Source organism: Cibotium barometz, chromosome 19, assembly GCF_041138505.1.
Source record: "Cibotium barometz isolate CiBa-2024 chromosome 19, ASM4113850v1, whole genome shotgun sequence".
In the NCBI taxonomy this organism is placed as follows: domain Eukaryota; kingdom Viridiplantae; phylum Streptophyta; class Polypodiopsida; order Cyatheales; family Cibotiaceae; genus Cibotium; species Cibotium barometz.
The window spans coordinates 40,614,330-40,630,868 of record NC_141064.1 but is presented as its reverse complement, the minus strand read 5'-3'; the positions used below and the strand labels follow the sequence as shown (position 1 = coordinate 40,630,868).

Sequence of the window (16,539 nt, the reverse complement as noted above, 5' to 3'; positions counted from 1 at the left end):
CTTGTACTTCAGTACTTTTGGACATTTTCTAAGTTTTTATATATATAATTATTATTGATCCCAAAAAAATAAAAATAATAATGTGTGGAAGGCCTAAATCTAACTTGCTTTGGGATAGATCCTTTTTTTAATAAAAGAAATCCTTAAAGCATAAAGTAAAACATGTGTTTAAAGAAATACTACTACTAATAATTCAGGACACTCATTGCAAATTATATGGATAATGTTGCCAACCTCAGAATATGTGGATAGCCAATAGGCAGTAAGAAAGGAAGTGTGGGTGTGTGTGTGTGTGTGTGTGTGTGTGTGTGTGAGGGGGGTGTAAATTTAAAGCTTTATTATATTATTATTATATGATTATATGAGGAAGGAAAAAGGAGACAAGCAAGAGGGATAGGAGGTGGCGGCTGGCCATGACAAAAGGAGACCTCTAAAACCACATATTACGCCGGGCCGTTACTAGCCAACCAATGATCCAATCCGATTCCTGTAAGCAGAGTGCCACGTGTCGATCACACGTGTGAGACCCATCCGCTCGCACACTTAGGGCCCCCTCTCTCTCCCTCTCTCGCTTCTTTTATCTTCTCTTTGCTTCTTGTGGACAATATTATATATGGGAAGCTTACGACCAGCTGCGTGATTAGTGGTTGAGCTATATATTGCAAGCTTGTAGAAGCAAGGGGAGTGTGCAGCAATTGTGTGTGTTTTAAGCTAAAGTGTGGAAAGCCCAAGGGTTAAGGTTGCGCAGCTGTAGTATATTAGGTTTCCTGTGCATGTGTTAATTACTGTGTTTAGTGGAGCCTAGGTTTGATTTTGGATAATTGCAAGCCTGTTGGTGTGCAAAGCTGGGTTTAGCTAGGTTTGATTGTTGGGTTATCTTGTGCGATTACTGTTTTTTTTTTTGATTTTTGTGTGCGCGCGCGAAGAAGATGGAGTACTATACGGGGCCTGGAAGAAATCAACTGTTTGTGCCCGGGCCAGTGAATGTTCCCGAGCAAGTTCTGCGTGCTATGAACCGAAATAATGAGGACTATCGCTCCCCTGCCATGCCGACTCTCTCCAAATCAGTTCTAGAGGACGTCAAACGCATCTTCAAGACAACTTCTGCCACCTCCTTCATCTTCCCAACCACAGGTAACCGTCTATCTGCAACTTCTCTTCCTCAACTTGTTTTGTTTTACTTTTCTGTCAACAACCATCATATGATGCTTTTAAACTAAAAGGGTTCTTGCCAACATGTTGTAGAATAAATGTTTTTTTTGGGTATTGCTAGGGATATATATATATATATTTTAGTCTGGGAATTGACATACCCCATGCCATTGGGCATGTGGGAGGAGGGGGCGGGTATTGAACCCAGGCTGTCGCGGTGTAGGGCAAGAGCCCTACTTTTGAATGGATAGCAATTATTCGTTTTATTCATTGTGTGTGTGTGTGTGTGTGTGTGTGTGTGTGTGTGTGTTACTCCGCTTCAGATGGTGGCTTGATGGGCTAAACTTCTTTTAGCCTGATGGAGAGAAATTATGTAAATGTGAATTTCCAGATGGCTGGCTTGATGGTAATGGGTAATTGTTGTGTTGGGGTCATTGTCTTGATGGGAAAATGTTATTGAAATGGTAGTAATCCTCCTCTTGTCCGCACGCACACACACACGCACACACCCACAGGCATGCACTGACATGCCTTTAGAGTTGTAAGTTTTGTGAAGCACGCGTCCCGAGTTGTGTTTGACTGAATTTCACTAAATCCTATTATGTTGATTTGGATATGTGCAGGGACTGGTGCATGGGAGAGTGCATTGACAAACACACTCTCTCCAAGAGACAAGATTTTGTCTTTCAGGCTTGGGCAGTTCAGCCTCCTATGGATAGACCAGATGCAGAGGCTCAACTTTGATGTGGATGTGGTGGATGTGGATTGGGGATCAGGTATAGATCTGGCTGTGCTCAGAGACAAGCTCCAAGCTGATTCCAACCATCACATCAAAGCTGTGTGTGTCGTCCACAACGAAACCGCCACCGGTGTCACCAATGACCTCGCAGGCATCCGCACAGTCCTTGGTAAGCTCAAATCTGATGTTGGATTGCATTCATGCTCCACAACAGTTCACTTTAGTGGGTCGAATTCTGTTCTAGTAGTCCTTTCACCTCTAATTATTAGTTTAAGGTTCCTAAACAGCATACATTAAGCTTCCTAAACAAGAGCCTTAGAAGGTTGAATTGTTTTTAGTCAGTGGTCCTTCAATGTTGGGAGTTGCTCCAGGCATGCTTCAAAATCATGATTCTATGTAGTAGCTTTGATTGTCCTTAGTTAGTGGTCCATTAAAGTTGAAATGCATCCAAGCTCCAATTGTGTTCAACCAGAAGTCTTGCAAGCTCTAATTTGTGGTCCTCTTTAAGTTCATTAACAGAGCACACCAAGCTCCTCAGCAGCGTGCCTTTTATGGGTTGAATAGTGTTTACTGAGTGGTCCCTGGACATTTGATAATGGGTTGCATTCTTGCTCCAAATCATCATTCTCTAGTAGGTTGGTATTCCGTCCTTTACAGTTGAACTGCATCCAAGGTCCAGTTAGTCGGTCCTTTAAGCTACAATTAGTGGTCCTTTAGGCTCCTAAACAACAAACTTTAAGCTCCTATTCGACAGGCTTTAGTGGATCAACTTGCATGGTCCTCCCATGTTGGATTCTATTCATGCTCCAAATCAACATTTCATAGTGACAGGTTGTACTGTTTTCATTTTGTGGTTTTTTAATGTTTAATGCATGTGTAATGGATGTTTCTTCATAGTTGTAAAGGGCCTTGATTGTACATGCTCTTAGTTTCTTCATTGTTGTAGATTGCCTTGATTGTACATGTTCAATTCATACATTTTAAATATGGGTTTGATTGGTATGAGCATTAGTGTGGTCAAGTGCTGTTGAGATGGCTGGGGGGTCTCATAGGTAGCAAATGGATGTCTAAAAGTGGGTTGGATTTAGTGTCACCTTTGGCCTGTCTTGACTCTCTTCAAGGGGCGTTGCATTGTGTGTATTCAATGGCCAATCAATGTGTGGATGTGATACATTGGGGCTAATCAATAGGTGACAGTGGGTTCATTTGGATGTTATCAATGGTTTAAACATTTTAGTCAACCTGACATTAGTGGTTCATTGACACCTGGGCTGCATTTTATGTAAAGTAGAGGTGATTTTTTGGGTTGAACGTGCATATGATGTTTGAAACGGTTGTGTAATTAATGACCATCAGCATTTAGTCTCTAACAGCCTTTTCCCACGGCACAGTTAATTGTGCAAATGTAAAATAGGTATCACTTAAATGTGCCATGGTGTTTTGCAACTGTGCCAAAATGAGCACAGTTGAGAAATTGTGCCCTCAACTTGCTTGTAAATTCTTGGGTATGTGCTAGCATTGGCTGCATTTAATGCCAAAAAAAAGGAATCCTCTGCCTAGTTAACTGGCCTCTGGAGTGTTGGATCGGGTTTTTTTCTTTAAGCAGACTAGTCTAAAACTGGTTGAGAGGGGGTGGAATCTTGTATCCAAGTAGTCCCCAGGCATGTAGCTTATTGATGAAGGCGCGATGATGACCCAGATTAGAACCTTGCTAGCTATACCTGCTAGATGTGGTTGCTGTCTATTACTGAATACTTTAATCAACTTCTCTAAAAGGAGTGTTAAGAAGTGGGTTGAATTAAGGGGGTTGATGTTTTTACCAGTACACTGTCTGGGCCTCTCTTTCTTCTGTATTTTAATTTTGAACAGTGGAGGTAAACTGGGGTTTACAATAGCCCAATGCCCTCTACATGTTGAGTTCTATGGGGATTTTGAGTGTCCAAACACATGTCCAAGGTTGGGTTTTAATGAGTTTTCATACAACTTTTGATGAGTCAATCATTCCTGCAAATTAAAGTGTGATGCTTTTGCTAATAACTGCGCGTTAATGCTATAATCATGTGTAAACAATCATTCAACACCAGATAGATGCAAGCACCCAGCACTGTTCCTAGTGGATGGGGTGTCATCAATCGGTGCATTGGATTTCCGAATGGATGAATGGGGCGTTGATGTGGCGCTCACTGGATCCCAGAAGGCCCTGTCTCTGCCCACGGGGCTCGGGATAGTGTGTGCAGGCCCCAAGGCTCTGGAGGCCTCCAAGACAGCCAAGTCTCTGAGGGTCTTCTTTGACTGGAATGATTACCTCAGGTTCTACAAGATGGGCACCTACTGGCCTTACACCCCATCCTCCCAGCTCCTCTATGGGCTCAGAGCTTCTCTGGACCTCATCTTTGAAGAGGGCCTGGACAATGTCATTGCTCGGCACCGCCGGTACGGCCATGCCACAAGGTAAGGAAACCCTGAATGGTGTCTTAAACTTAACATTGTCTTAAACTTAACATCAATCTTTAATATGTGGTTTTGTTGACCTATGTGTGTGTGTGTGTGTGTGTGACAGGCTGGCAGTGGAGGCATGGGGTTTGAAGAATTGCACTCAGAAGGCAGAGTGGTACAGTGACACAGTCACAGCTGTGGTGGTCCCAGCCCACATTGACAGCTCCCAAATTGTGAGGCAAGCTTGGAAAAAATACAATCTTAGCTTAGGCCTTGGGCTTAACAAGGTTGCAGGCAAAGTGTTCCGAATTGGCCACCTGGGGCATCTGAATGAGGTAAGAGAGCATCATGTTGTTCTACCTTAAATCTTCATCTACAATACGTGCATTCAGTGCTGTAATTTGAGGCCTTCAGAGGGCACAAAGCCCTTCAAACCTTACAGAGAAAGCCTCTTTGAATTAGGGATGCAAAAGAAGGCCAATTTGTCTAAATGTAACACATAAATATACATATTGAGATCATTTGTGAAGGTCATGGCCTTCAAAAATTGAAGGCTAGGGTAGGCCTTCAAAAATTGAAGGCTAGGGTAGGCCTTCAAATTGAAGTTTAGGGTAGGCCTTCAAATTTCAGTCTTGCATGCGTTTGAGTGTTTATTAGCACATTTGCGCCGCGCTCACGCGTACACACACACACAAACACACACCAATGTGGTGTATTGGTGTAAATTAAACGGCATTAATATTCATGAGTTCAATAATGTACTTGTGGCTTTGTGCAGTTGCAACTGCTTGGAGCTCTTGCAGGTGTAGAGATGGTGTTAAGGGATGTGGGGTATCCAGTTGAAATGGGCAGTGGAGTGGCTGCAGCTTCAGCCTATCTCATGCACTCAACACCATTCATCACTTCAAGGATGTAGAAATAAATTAATAATAGCGTTTGTTTGAATGCAAACAATGAGGGGGAAAATGGCCGCAGTTCCTATAATGTGTATTCACTTGATCTCCATATGTGGAGTTTGCTTGCCAAGTCCAGAGACCAGAGGCTTGGAGCTTTTTTCCTTTTGTTCATTCAAATGTAAATATAACAGTAATGTCCTCTTAAAAGGGTTCAATTATGTTTTACGTTATTTTACACGCATGTTATTTTTAAAACTATGTTGCTGGAAAAGAACATTGTTTATAACCTTTGAAAAATGGATTATTTTATAACTCATATCCCAGATTTCAACCATCTTGTGAACCTATTGGATTCAAAGAGCATTATTGTTACTTTATTAAAGAAAATTTAAAGAACTCTTCTCTACAATTCTTTGATAGAAACATTGTGAACATTGGCTTTGATTTTGTTGCTTTATTTCCCTAATAAGAAATAGGAGAAAAATCCTTAATTGAGTGATTTACATACTCTAGCTGCCATGGATTACTTTTTAAAAGGCCCAAACAGTACCTTCTTTTAACTACCTTTTAAATATCTTGTTGGGGAGAGAGAGAGAGAGAAAGAGAGAAGTGCATCTAAACTAGGGTATAGTAGACTTCATATTTGCAAAGGTCATTGAATGGCCTAGGCCTAGAGTAGTGTTTTCACAACTCTCTTCACCTAGACACTATCCTATACTTTAATAGTGACTCTCATTTTCCCTACCATTAGTTGACTCCTTCCATTTATTCTATGATGATCCTCTTAAGTACCTCTCTCTCTCTCTCCCACAAAAAGAAAGCATGCCTCTCATGCTATACATTAGAACTTATATCCTTTGTAAATATAGTTGGATGAACTCCAAGTTACCCTTTTGTGGTTGGGGCAAATTTGTTTAGCTCTTTTTGAAGGTCTAAATATGTGTTTTTTATTTAAAATCGTGAGACACCTGTTTATATACACTACTCACACACCCAACTCCGGTTACATAGGCGCGCAACACCGTTGAGTGTACGGATCAAACTTGCACCACCGATTAGGACTTCATCCGCCTTAACCACTTCACTAGAGCCGGTCTAAATATGTGGTTGTTATTCCCCCTCATAAAACCTTCAATCCAATGCTCGCGATTAGCTAAATTTACGATGAGTGTGGATGTATAATCACTAGGACTTTTAATGGTTGGGTCTTGCAAAGCTATTTTTGAGACCATTACACAAGAAGAAGTTGACCTTCATCTGTCTTTTTTTCTTATGTGGAGTTTGCTTGCCGAGTCCAGAGGCCAGAGGCTTCGAGCTTTTTTCCTTTTGTTCATCCAAATGTAAATATAACAGTAATGTTCTCGTAAAAGAGTTCAATTGTGTTTTACGTTATTTTACACACGTTATTTTTAAAACTATGTTGCTAGAAAAGAACATTGTTTATAACCTTTGAAAAATGGATTATTTTATAACTCATATCCCATATTTCAACCAGCTTGGGAACCTATTGGATTCAAAGGGCATTATTGTTACTTTATTAAAGAAAATTTAGAGAACTCTTCTCTACAATTCTTTGATAGAAGCATTGTGAACATTGGCTTTCGTTTTGTTGCTTTATTTCCTAATAAGAAATAGGAGAAAAATTCTTAATTGAGTGATTTACATACTCTAGCTGCCTTGGATTACTTTTTAAAAGGCTCAAACACTACCTTCTTTTAAATATTAAAGAAAATTTAAAGAACTCTTCTCTACAATTCTTTGATAGAAACATTGTGAACATTGGCTTTGATTTTGTTGCTTTATTTCCCTAATAAGAAATAGGAGAAAAATCCTTAATTGAGTGATTTACATACTCTAGCTGCCATGGATTACTTTTTAAAAGGCCCAAACAGTACCTTCTTTTAACTACCTTTTAAATATTTTGTTGGGGAGAGAGAGAGAGAGAAAGAGAGAAGTGCATCTAAACTAGGGTATAGTAGACTTCATATTTGCAAAGGTCATTGAATGGCCTAGGCCTAGAGTAGTGTTTTCACAACTCTCTTCACCTAGACACTATCCTATACTTTAATAGTGACTCTCATTTTCCCTACCATTAGTTGACTCCTTCCATTTATTCTATGATGATCCTCTTAAGTACCTCTCTCTCTCTCTCCCACAAAAATAAAGCATGCCTCTCATGCTATACATTAGAACTTATATCCTTTGTAAATATAGTTGGATGAACTCCAAGTTACCCTTTTGTGGTTGGGGCAAATTTGTTTAGCTCGTTTTGAAGGTCTAAATATGTGTTTTTTATTTAAATTTTGGTGAGACACCGGTTTATATACACTACTCACACACCCAACTCTGGTTACATAGGCGCGCAACACCGTTGAGTGCACGGATCAAACTTGCACCACCGATTACGACTTCATCCGCTTTAACCACTTCACTAGAGCCGGTCTAAATATGTGGTTGTTATTCCCTCTCATATAACCTTCAATCCAATGCTCGCAATTAGCTAAATTTATGATGAGTGTGGAGGTATAATCACTAGGACTTTTAATGGTTGGGTCTTGCAAAGCCTTTTTTGCAAAGCCTTTTTTGAGACCATTACACAAGAAGAAGTTGACCTTCATCTGCCTTTTTTTCTTATGGTTTATAGTGTTATTCAACCAAAACTAAATATCATCTTCTAATAAAAGAACCTAATCTCTTCCAAAAAAATGTTATTTTACATTGGCTATATTTGTTATCCAAAATAGAAATCAATTTTCACCCCCTTTTGAGTACATGCTCAACAAGAGCGTTGTGTGTGTGTGTGTGCGCGCACACGTGCGTGCATGTGCATGTGCATGTGCATGTGTATGCATGTCGGGAGGGAACACGTGCATGTGTCCTCTCACACTACATGAAACAAGACAATTTTTCAATAAAAAATTTTATTCTATTGTGAGTATTTATCTATTCTATGTCTAAATTTGAATCTGAGGCTACTATTCAACATTTTCTCTTTAAAAAGCCAACTTTTTTGTTAAAATATCAAAACTTTTGTTACAAACTCGAGAGATTTTGTTCTTTAATCACATGTTTTATTACAAAAATATACGTAAAGCTTCACTTTTTCCTGTTAATTTTTGTTAAAAACTCGAGAGATCTTGTTCTTTAATTGCTTTTTTTTAAATGAAAATCTACATAAAACTTGACTTTTTCTTATTAACTTTTGTTAAAAAAACATCATTTATGTCCTTTTGTTTGTTTTGAACACTCAAATTATGGCCTAGGGCAAAAAATATAGAGGTGGGCCAGGGGAGCAAACTACCTCCCAATCCCTCCTCCAGTGGTATCAACATTGTGGGGTGTGTGTGTGTGTGTGTGCGCACGTGCAATATGGCCTAGGGTAAAACATATAGAGGGGGGCCAGGGGTAGTCTGCCTATGTGGTGTGTGTGTGTGTGTGTGTGCACCCGTGCAATATGGCCCAGGGTAAAAAATATAGAGGGGGACCCTGGGGTAGTTTTGTAAAATAACATACCGAAAGAGGCTCATTGAAAGGCCTAGGCCTAGAAATAATGGTGCAAAAGTAGGAATATATATCATTCATAATCCCACCAAAGATGCTTTTTCATTTCTCCTCTCCATTTGGAGGGTCCTTAGTGATATCTTAATATTTTACAAACCAAAAAGCGTAGAAAATTAGGTAAGATTTCTTATTCAAGTATTTTGTCACTTCTGTCAAAACTCTTCAAGCTTCTATTTCCAGATTTCTACTATTTTTGTTAAATTCTTTCCCTTAATTTATAATATTCCTCTATAGTGTAGGCCCTCAATTCTATGTGTATGATATTGTTCTATTCACCCTTTACTAATCCGAATACTCTTTCATTTACTAATGAGTTACCCTAGCATTATCCTTTTAAATAAAAAGATTCTTTTACATGGGTATATTTGTTATTCAAAAAATTAATTAATTTTCAACCCTCTCAAGTGTATGAATAAGAGCTCTCTCTCTCTCTCTCTCTCTCTCTCTCTCTCTCTCTCTCTCTCTCTCTCTCTCTCTCTCTCTCTCACACACACACACACACACACACACACACGCACGCACACACACACACACACGCACGCACGCACGCACGCACACACACACGTACGCACGCATGCACGCACACATATTAGCATTTAATACTTGAGTGGGAGGGTTACCAGAAGGATGGAAGCAATGCCGGCTCGACATATGGGATAGATTGGTTTCATCCATCCCAACAATCCATTGGTAGGGACTAATACTAACAAAACTTGAAACCATTGTCAACAACGATGCAAAAATCACCTATGATACTAGAGCTACCAAAGTGGACAGTCTTTTGCCAATGAAGAGGTTTTTGGTTTCGTCTTGCAAAATTTCCATTGCAAAAACAACCCCATTTTCCTTTTTTATGTGCCATTTAATCTTTTGTAAGATCTTTACCTTTTTGCTTTAGTTGTGCTGGGGTAGGCTCGTGAACAATCCAAACTCTAGTGCCCTTTAGATTCTATAATATAGAATGTCCACTTTGGTAGCTCTAGTATCATAGGTGATTATTGCATTGTTGACAATCGTCTCAAGTTTTGTTACTATTAGTCCCTTCCAATGGATTGTTTTGGGATGGATGAGACCAATCCATCCCACGTGTCGAGCCCGCATTTCTTCCATCCTTCTGTTAACCCTCCCACTCAAGTATTAAATGCTAATGAGTGTGCGTGCATGAATGCGCGCGCGCGCGTGTGTGTGTGTGTGTGCGTGTGTGTGTGTGTGTGTGTGAGAGAGAGAGAGAGAGAGAGAGAGAGAGAGAGAGAGAGAGAGAGAGAGAGAGAGAGAGAGAGAGAGAGCTATTGTTCATACACCTGAGAGGGTTGAAAATTAATTTCTTTTTTTTAATAACAAATATACCCATGTAAAAGAATCTTTTTATTAAAAAGGAGAATGCTAGGGTAATTCATTAGTAGATGAAAGAGTATTCGGATTAGTAAAGGGTGAATAGAACAATATCATTCACATAGAATTGAGGGCCTACACTATAGAGGAATAGTATAAATGAAGGGAAAGAATTTAACATAAATAGTAGAAATATGGAAGCATAAGCTTGAAGAGTTTTGACAGAAGTGACAAAATACTTAAACTAATTTTCTATGCTTTTTGGTTTGTAAAATATTAAGATATCACTAATAAGGACCCTCCAAACGGAGAGGAAAAATGTAAAAGCATCTTTGGCGCGATTATGAATGATATATATTCCTACCTCTTATACCATTATTCTAGACCTAGGCCTTTCAAATGAGCCTCTTTTGATATGTTATTTTACAAAACTACCCCAGGCCCCCCCCTCTCTATATTTTTTACCCTAGGCCATATTGCACGGGTGCACACACACACACCACATAAGCAAACTACCCCTAGCATGTGAGGTGGGATTTCTATCCGAAGGGACTTGGTGCCTTGAGGGTATGCTAGCCCGCCCCGAATAGTTTGCCTCTATATGGGGAGGAGGTGCAAGGAGAGGCAAAGCACGGACCCATGGTAGGCATGAGTGAGTGCGTTCCTAAGGTGCCTACCCGCCGGTGCGTGAGTACGTTCCTAAGGTGCCTACCATGGGTCCATGCTTTGCCTCTCCTTGCACCTCCTCCCCATATAGAGGCAAACTATTCGGGGCGGGCTAGCATACCCTCAAGGCACCAAGTCCCTTCGGATAGAAATCCCACCTCACATAGCCCTCCTCTATATGATTTGCCCTAGGCCATATTGCGAGCGCGCGCACACACACACCCCATAATGTTGATCCTGGTCCACCTCTATATTTTTTTGCCCTAGGCTATAATTTGAGTGTTCAAAACAAACAAAAAGACATAAATTATGTTTTTTTAACAAAAGTTAATAAGAAAAAGTTAAGTTTTATGTAGATTTTTGTTAAAAAAACAAGCAATTAAAGAACAAGATCTCTCAAGTTTTTAACAAAATTAACAGGAAAAAGTGAAGCTTTATGTAGATTTTCATAATAAAACATGTAATTAAAGAACAAAATCTCTTGAGTTTGTAACAAAAGTTCTCGCAAAAGTTTTGATATTTTAGCAAAAAAGTTAGCTTTTTAAAGAGAAAATAAGACAAATTGTTGAATAGTAACCTCAGATTCAAATTTAGACATAGAATAGATAAATACACTCATCATAAAATAATATTTTTTAATTGAAAAAGAAAGAAACAGTATAAATTGCCCATATTTTCATCAAAAAATTATACCCCGTATAATGAACGGCTTAATCCTTGTCTTGTTTCATGTAGTGTGAGAGGACACATGCACGTGTTCCCTCCCGACACGCATACACATGCACACGCACACGCACAAACACACACACAAACACACACACATAGAATGCTCTTGTTGACAATGTACCCAAAAGGGGGTGAAATTTGATTTCTATTTTGGATAATAAATATAGCCCATGTAAAATAGCATTTTTTTAGAAGAGATTAGGTTCTTTTATTAGAAGAGGATATTTAGTTTTGGTTGAATAACACTATAAACCATAAGAAAAAAAGGGAGATGAAGGTCAACTTCTTCTTGTGTAATGGTCTTAAAAATGGCTTTGCAAGACCCAACCATTAAAAGTCCTAGTGATTATACCTTCACACTCATCATAAATTTAGCTAATCAAGAGCATTGATTAAAGGTTATATGAGAGGGAATAACAACCACATATTTAGACCTTCAAAAAGAAATGAACAAATTTGCTCCAACCACAAAAGGGTAACTTGGAGTTCATCCAACTATATTTACAAAGGATAGAAGTTCTGATGTATAACATGAGAGGCCTTGTATAGGAGAAGAAATGCTTACATGCTTTCTTTTTGTGTGTGTGGGGGAGAGAGAGAGAGAGAGAGAGAGAGAGAGAGAGAGAGAGAGAGAGAGAGAGAGGGTACTTAAGAGGATCATCATAGAATAAATGGAAGGAGTCAAGCAATGGTAGGGAAAATGCAAAAGAGTCACTATTAGAGTCCAAGATAGTGTCTAGGTAAGGAGAGTTGTGAAAACACTATTCTAGGCCTAGGCCTTTCTCAATGACCTTTGCAAATATGACACTACTACCCTAGTTTAGATGCTCTCTCTCTCTCTCTCTCTCTCTCTCTCTCTCTCTCTCTCTCTCTCTCTCTCTCTCTCCCACAACAAAATATTTAAAAGATAGTTAAAAGAAGGTAGTGTTTGAGCCTTTTAAAAAGTAAGCCATGGTAGCTAGAGTATGTAAAACACTCAATTAAGCATTTTTCTCCTATTTCTTATTAGGGTAATAAAGCAACAAAACGTAAGACAATGTTCACAATGTTTCTATCAAAGAATTGTAGAGAAAAGTTCTTTTTTTTTTGGAAAGAGCTGGGAATACATTAAAAGAGAAGGAGAAAACAAAAACAGGCCATAAGGTCTAGACTAAGATTACATCAAAGAGAAATTCAGAAAGAGCGGAGGATTCAGGATGGCCTAGTGGCAGATGAAGAGGTGGATCTCTTGATCAAAGATAGATTTGCAGAATTATATTCTCATCCTTACGGTACTGAGAAACATGCTAGCGTAATTTGAAGTTAAGCTTCTTTATAGAGAGAAGAGTTCTTTAAATTTTCTTTGATAAAGTAACAATGATGCTCTTTGAATCCAATAGGTTCCCAAGTTGGTTGAAACTTGGGATATGCGTTATAAAATAGTCCTTTTTTCAAAGGTTATAAACAACGTTCTTTTCTAGAAACATAGTTAAAAAAATAACTTTTGTGTTTAAAATAATGTAAATCATAATTGAACTCTTTTACAAGAACATTACTGTTATATTTACATTTGGATGAACAAAAGGAAAAAGGCTCCAGGCCTTTGGTCTTTGGACTTGTCAAGCAAACTCCACATATGGAGATCAAGTGAATACACATTATATGAGCTGCGGACATTTTGGTTTGTATTCAAACAAACACTATTATTTCTACATCCTTGAAGTGATGAATGGTGTTGAGTGCATGAGATAGGCTGAAGCTGCCTATCTCATGCACTTGAATAAAGCCCTCCCTAGGCCTTTTTAGACTTACAAGAAATGGTGCACTGGTCTCAATATAGCCAGCTTTGTCAAATATGTCCACAAGATCATCACATCCACTTGTGCCATCCTAACAACTTCATTCACAACCAAATGACACAATGGAATTAGAGGTGGATCTCTCTCCCTTCCTGCAACATAGAACTTTGACAAGGAGTCTTGAAGAAGAAGGCCAAGCTACATATGTGTCTTGAGCCCACGAGGAATGAGAGATGCTTTTTCTCATTCCTTGTGGAATGAGAGCAAGTGGGAGGATTAAGCAACGAAGCCTGAGAGGATGACAGGCCGACTTGAGTCCTCACCGGCTACCAATGATGAGGTATATGGTCCCATAAAGATTGCCTAGTCTATGGAGACTGGAAGGCCGAATTCTACATTATCGAGGGAATAAAATATGGAATAAGAGAGCCTGGATCTTGCTTTAGTTAGATTTGAACCTTTGAAATTATTTTTAAATTTATTTCTAGTATTGTTGTATCATTTGTTTTAAGTTAAGTGGCTATTTTAATGAACTCCGTGTAAGATCCCTAATTAATGAACTTGTCTATATCTGCCACATAGTGTGGCAAGATTAATTAGAAAACAAAAATGACAAGTGAGTGGGAGGGTGGATCGCTATGATAGCACCATCCTATGGACGGGTGGACCTGATTAGTCGGGTAGCTTTCCAACAAAACTAATCAAATGCACTACGCTAGGTAAATAATTCCATGGGCAATTCTATTCTAGAGGACTAGGTCAGTCATGTCTCGCATAGATGGGGAAAAAGACATTTCTTCTAAGAATCAAGGATAAAGGTTGCCCAAGATAGGTCAATCACTCTATGGGTGATTCAATTTTTAGAACCATTTAGGAGACCACGCTCCCCTTACGAGATAGAGCTAGGTCTTACCTAGTAGTCGTATCCTCGCATCTCTACTACACGATTGAGATGTCGAGGACTATGAAATTCTTTCAAAGGAGAATTATGCAATTCTAGATAGGCAGCTTCTTTTCTAGATAGGCAGCTTCTTTTCTAGAATTATGCAATTCTAGATAGGCAGCTTCTTTTCTAGAATTATGCAATTCTAGATAGGCAGCTTCTTTTCTTGCCCTTTCAATACTCTTCCTATGAGTCTCCCTATTTCTAGCTTTGTTATTGGTCCTTTATGTGTTGAGCTATGTGTCACGCGAATGATTGACTTTTGTCTCTTCAGTGACACTAATCTTTCCCCTCAAGGGAGGGATCTCAACGAGATCTTTCATCTTTGTGTCAGTGATGTTAGCTGGCTCTAGAGTCTTGTCATACCTGAACCTAAGAAGCCGTAGTGAGTACATGTCCTTCGACATCACTACCACTCCGTGTGCATGGGCAGCTAGAATGTAGTCATCTTGAAAATACTCAGTAATCCAATCCTCAGCAACCTCTTGCAAAGCAACCCAATGTCGATCCCTGCCAACACATATTGCAATGTGGTTCCTTTCACAAATGGATCTGACAAGGCACTAGAACGGGAGCTTCAAAATTACACTCTGCATGTGCATTTGCACCTTCATAGTTCACGTAGAATGGACCTATGCTACTCGTACCTCTGAGTCCTCATTGACCAAGGGGGCTGGATATAATTTTTCGTGGTGCAACTTTCTGACCTATCTTAGGAACTTTTCGAGGAGGCCCTCACGGTCCACTTTTTCGTGCCATATATAAAAAAATCGGACAAATGGCTCAAATGACTAACCAAGAAAACTTTTTGGATAAAAATCACCACAACGCGATAGACTGCCACCCAACACATTAAATCCCACACATCGTATTGTACTGAATTCACAAAATACGTAAAATCTGTTCAAATGACTAACAAGGAAAACATTTTGGGTAAAAATCACAATAGCACTATAAGTAGACATCCAACACATTCAATCCCCCACATCACGTTGTACTAAATTCACAATAAAGGAAACTCCAACATACAAAATTGGCTCAAATGACTAACACAGAACTTTTTGGATAAAAATCACTACAACGCGATAGAAAGACATCCAACACATTGAATCTCCGTGTTGTATTTAATTCACAATAAATAAAATAACATCACATAAAATTGGCTCAAATGACTAACAAGGAAAACATTTTGGGTAAAAAATCACTACAATACGATTGGTAGACATCCAACACATTCTATCCCCCACATTGCGTTATTCTGAATTCATAATAAAGAAAACTCCAATGTGCCAAATCGACTCAAATTACCAATAAGGATAAATTTTGGATCAAAATCACTACAACCCAATATGCAAATGAAACCACTAGGATCATGGGGAGACACACTGTCCAACCAAATACTAACAGGTCATCACTTCAATCAAATTACCATAACCAAAAAATTAATAAATAATCATAAAAGCATAACATAGCATAAAAACACAAGAAAGAATCATTGGGTGCTATCTATCCCCCCTCAAGATGTGTCGGCTTTCTTTCACTTCTTGAGTATTTATATTTTATTAATAAAAAATAGTCCATAAGCCAAAAATAGATGCACGCTTATGCATGGGCTTACCCTTTACAAAAATGGGGGTTGCTTTTAACACAAGCTTAGGTAAAGTGTTCCTATCTAAACACTAAAGGATAATTACAAAAATAACCCTAAGGACTAATTCACGTGCAAATAAATAAATCCATGCCCAATATAACAAAAGTGGGCGGCTCAATAGGTCCACGCCCGAATACATCAAAATGGAGCGGCCAAATACAAAATCTCGTTAGTAGACACTATGGCAAAAATATCAAAATGAGAACCATCGTGGTAATAGCTCACACCATATCGCCCTGCCCATCACGTCCTAGCCAACAATCCGGCTTACGAGCACAAGGCCCGTCAATCTCACCAACCTACAAGGTTGTCCATTCAAACACAGTACGAGTTAGCAACACATGCTACAAGTCCACGATAACACAAGTAATAAATCCAACACTTAGTTTCAGCTATCCCTAATTTCATATGTCCCACACATGGAATATTTGGAATCACCCAAGGGCCATGCTTCGAACATAGTGGTAATTACGCATCCCCAATTAACCATAGAAGTATGGATGGACAAACCGTGACATCCCTCCTGCTCGGGATAACAACTGTCCTTAGTTGCATCATATCAACTAGCCTGTGTTTGAAAGTAAGATTGGATGATGTCGGGATAGGCGCGGAAAAACCGCTTAGGCATCCATTTAGCATTTTCACGAGGATTATTTTTT

The 16,539-nt window shown here is 39.1% G+C and overlaps 1 protein-coding gene across 1 annotated transcript; it reads left to right on the top strand.

Moving 5' to 3' along the window:
• Positions 1 to 438: 438 nt before the first annotated feature.
• Positions 439 to 5,455, top strand: LOC147628594 (serine--glyoxylate aminotransferase-like). The gene is made up of 5 exons (XM_086813791.1): positions 439 to 1,134; positions 1,776 to 2,060; positions 3,976 to 4,342; positions 4,452 to 4,662; positions 5,106 to 5,455. The coding sequence occupies exons 1-5, from the start codon at positions 930 to 932 to the stop codon at positions 5,241 to 5,243; spliced, it is 1,206 nt and encodes a 401-aa protein (XP_086669917.1). The 5' UTR covers positions 439 to 929; the 3' UTR covers positions 5,244 to 5,455.
• Positions 5,456 to 16,539: the final 11,084 nt, after the last annotated feature.

Coding starts and splice junctions, on each gene's coding strand:
- LOC147628594 (XM_086813791.1), top strand. CDS start 930: ATGGAGTACTATACGGGGCCTGGAAGAAATCAACTGTTTGTGCCCGGG. Junction 1,135..1,775: donor CTTCATCTTCCCAACCACAG/GTAACCGTCTAT, acceptor GGATATGTGCAG/GGACTGGTGCATGGGAGAGT. Junction 2,061..3,975: donor AGGCATCCGCACAGTCCTTG/GTAAGCTCAAAT, acceptor ATTCAACACCAG/ATAGATGCAAGCACCCAGCA.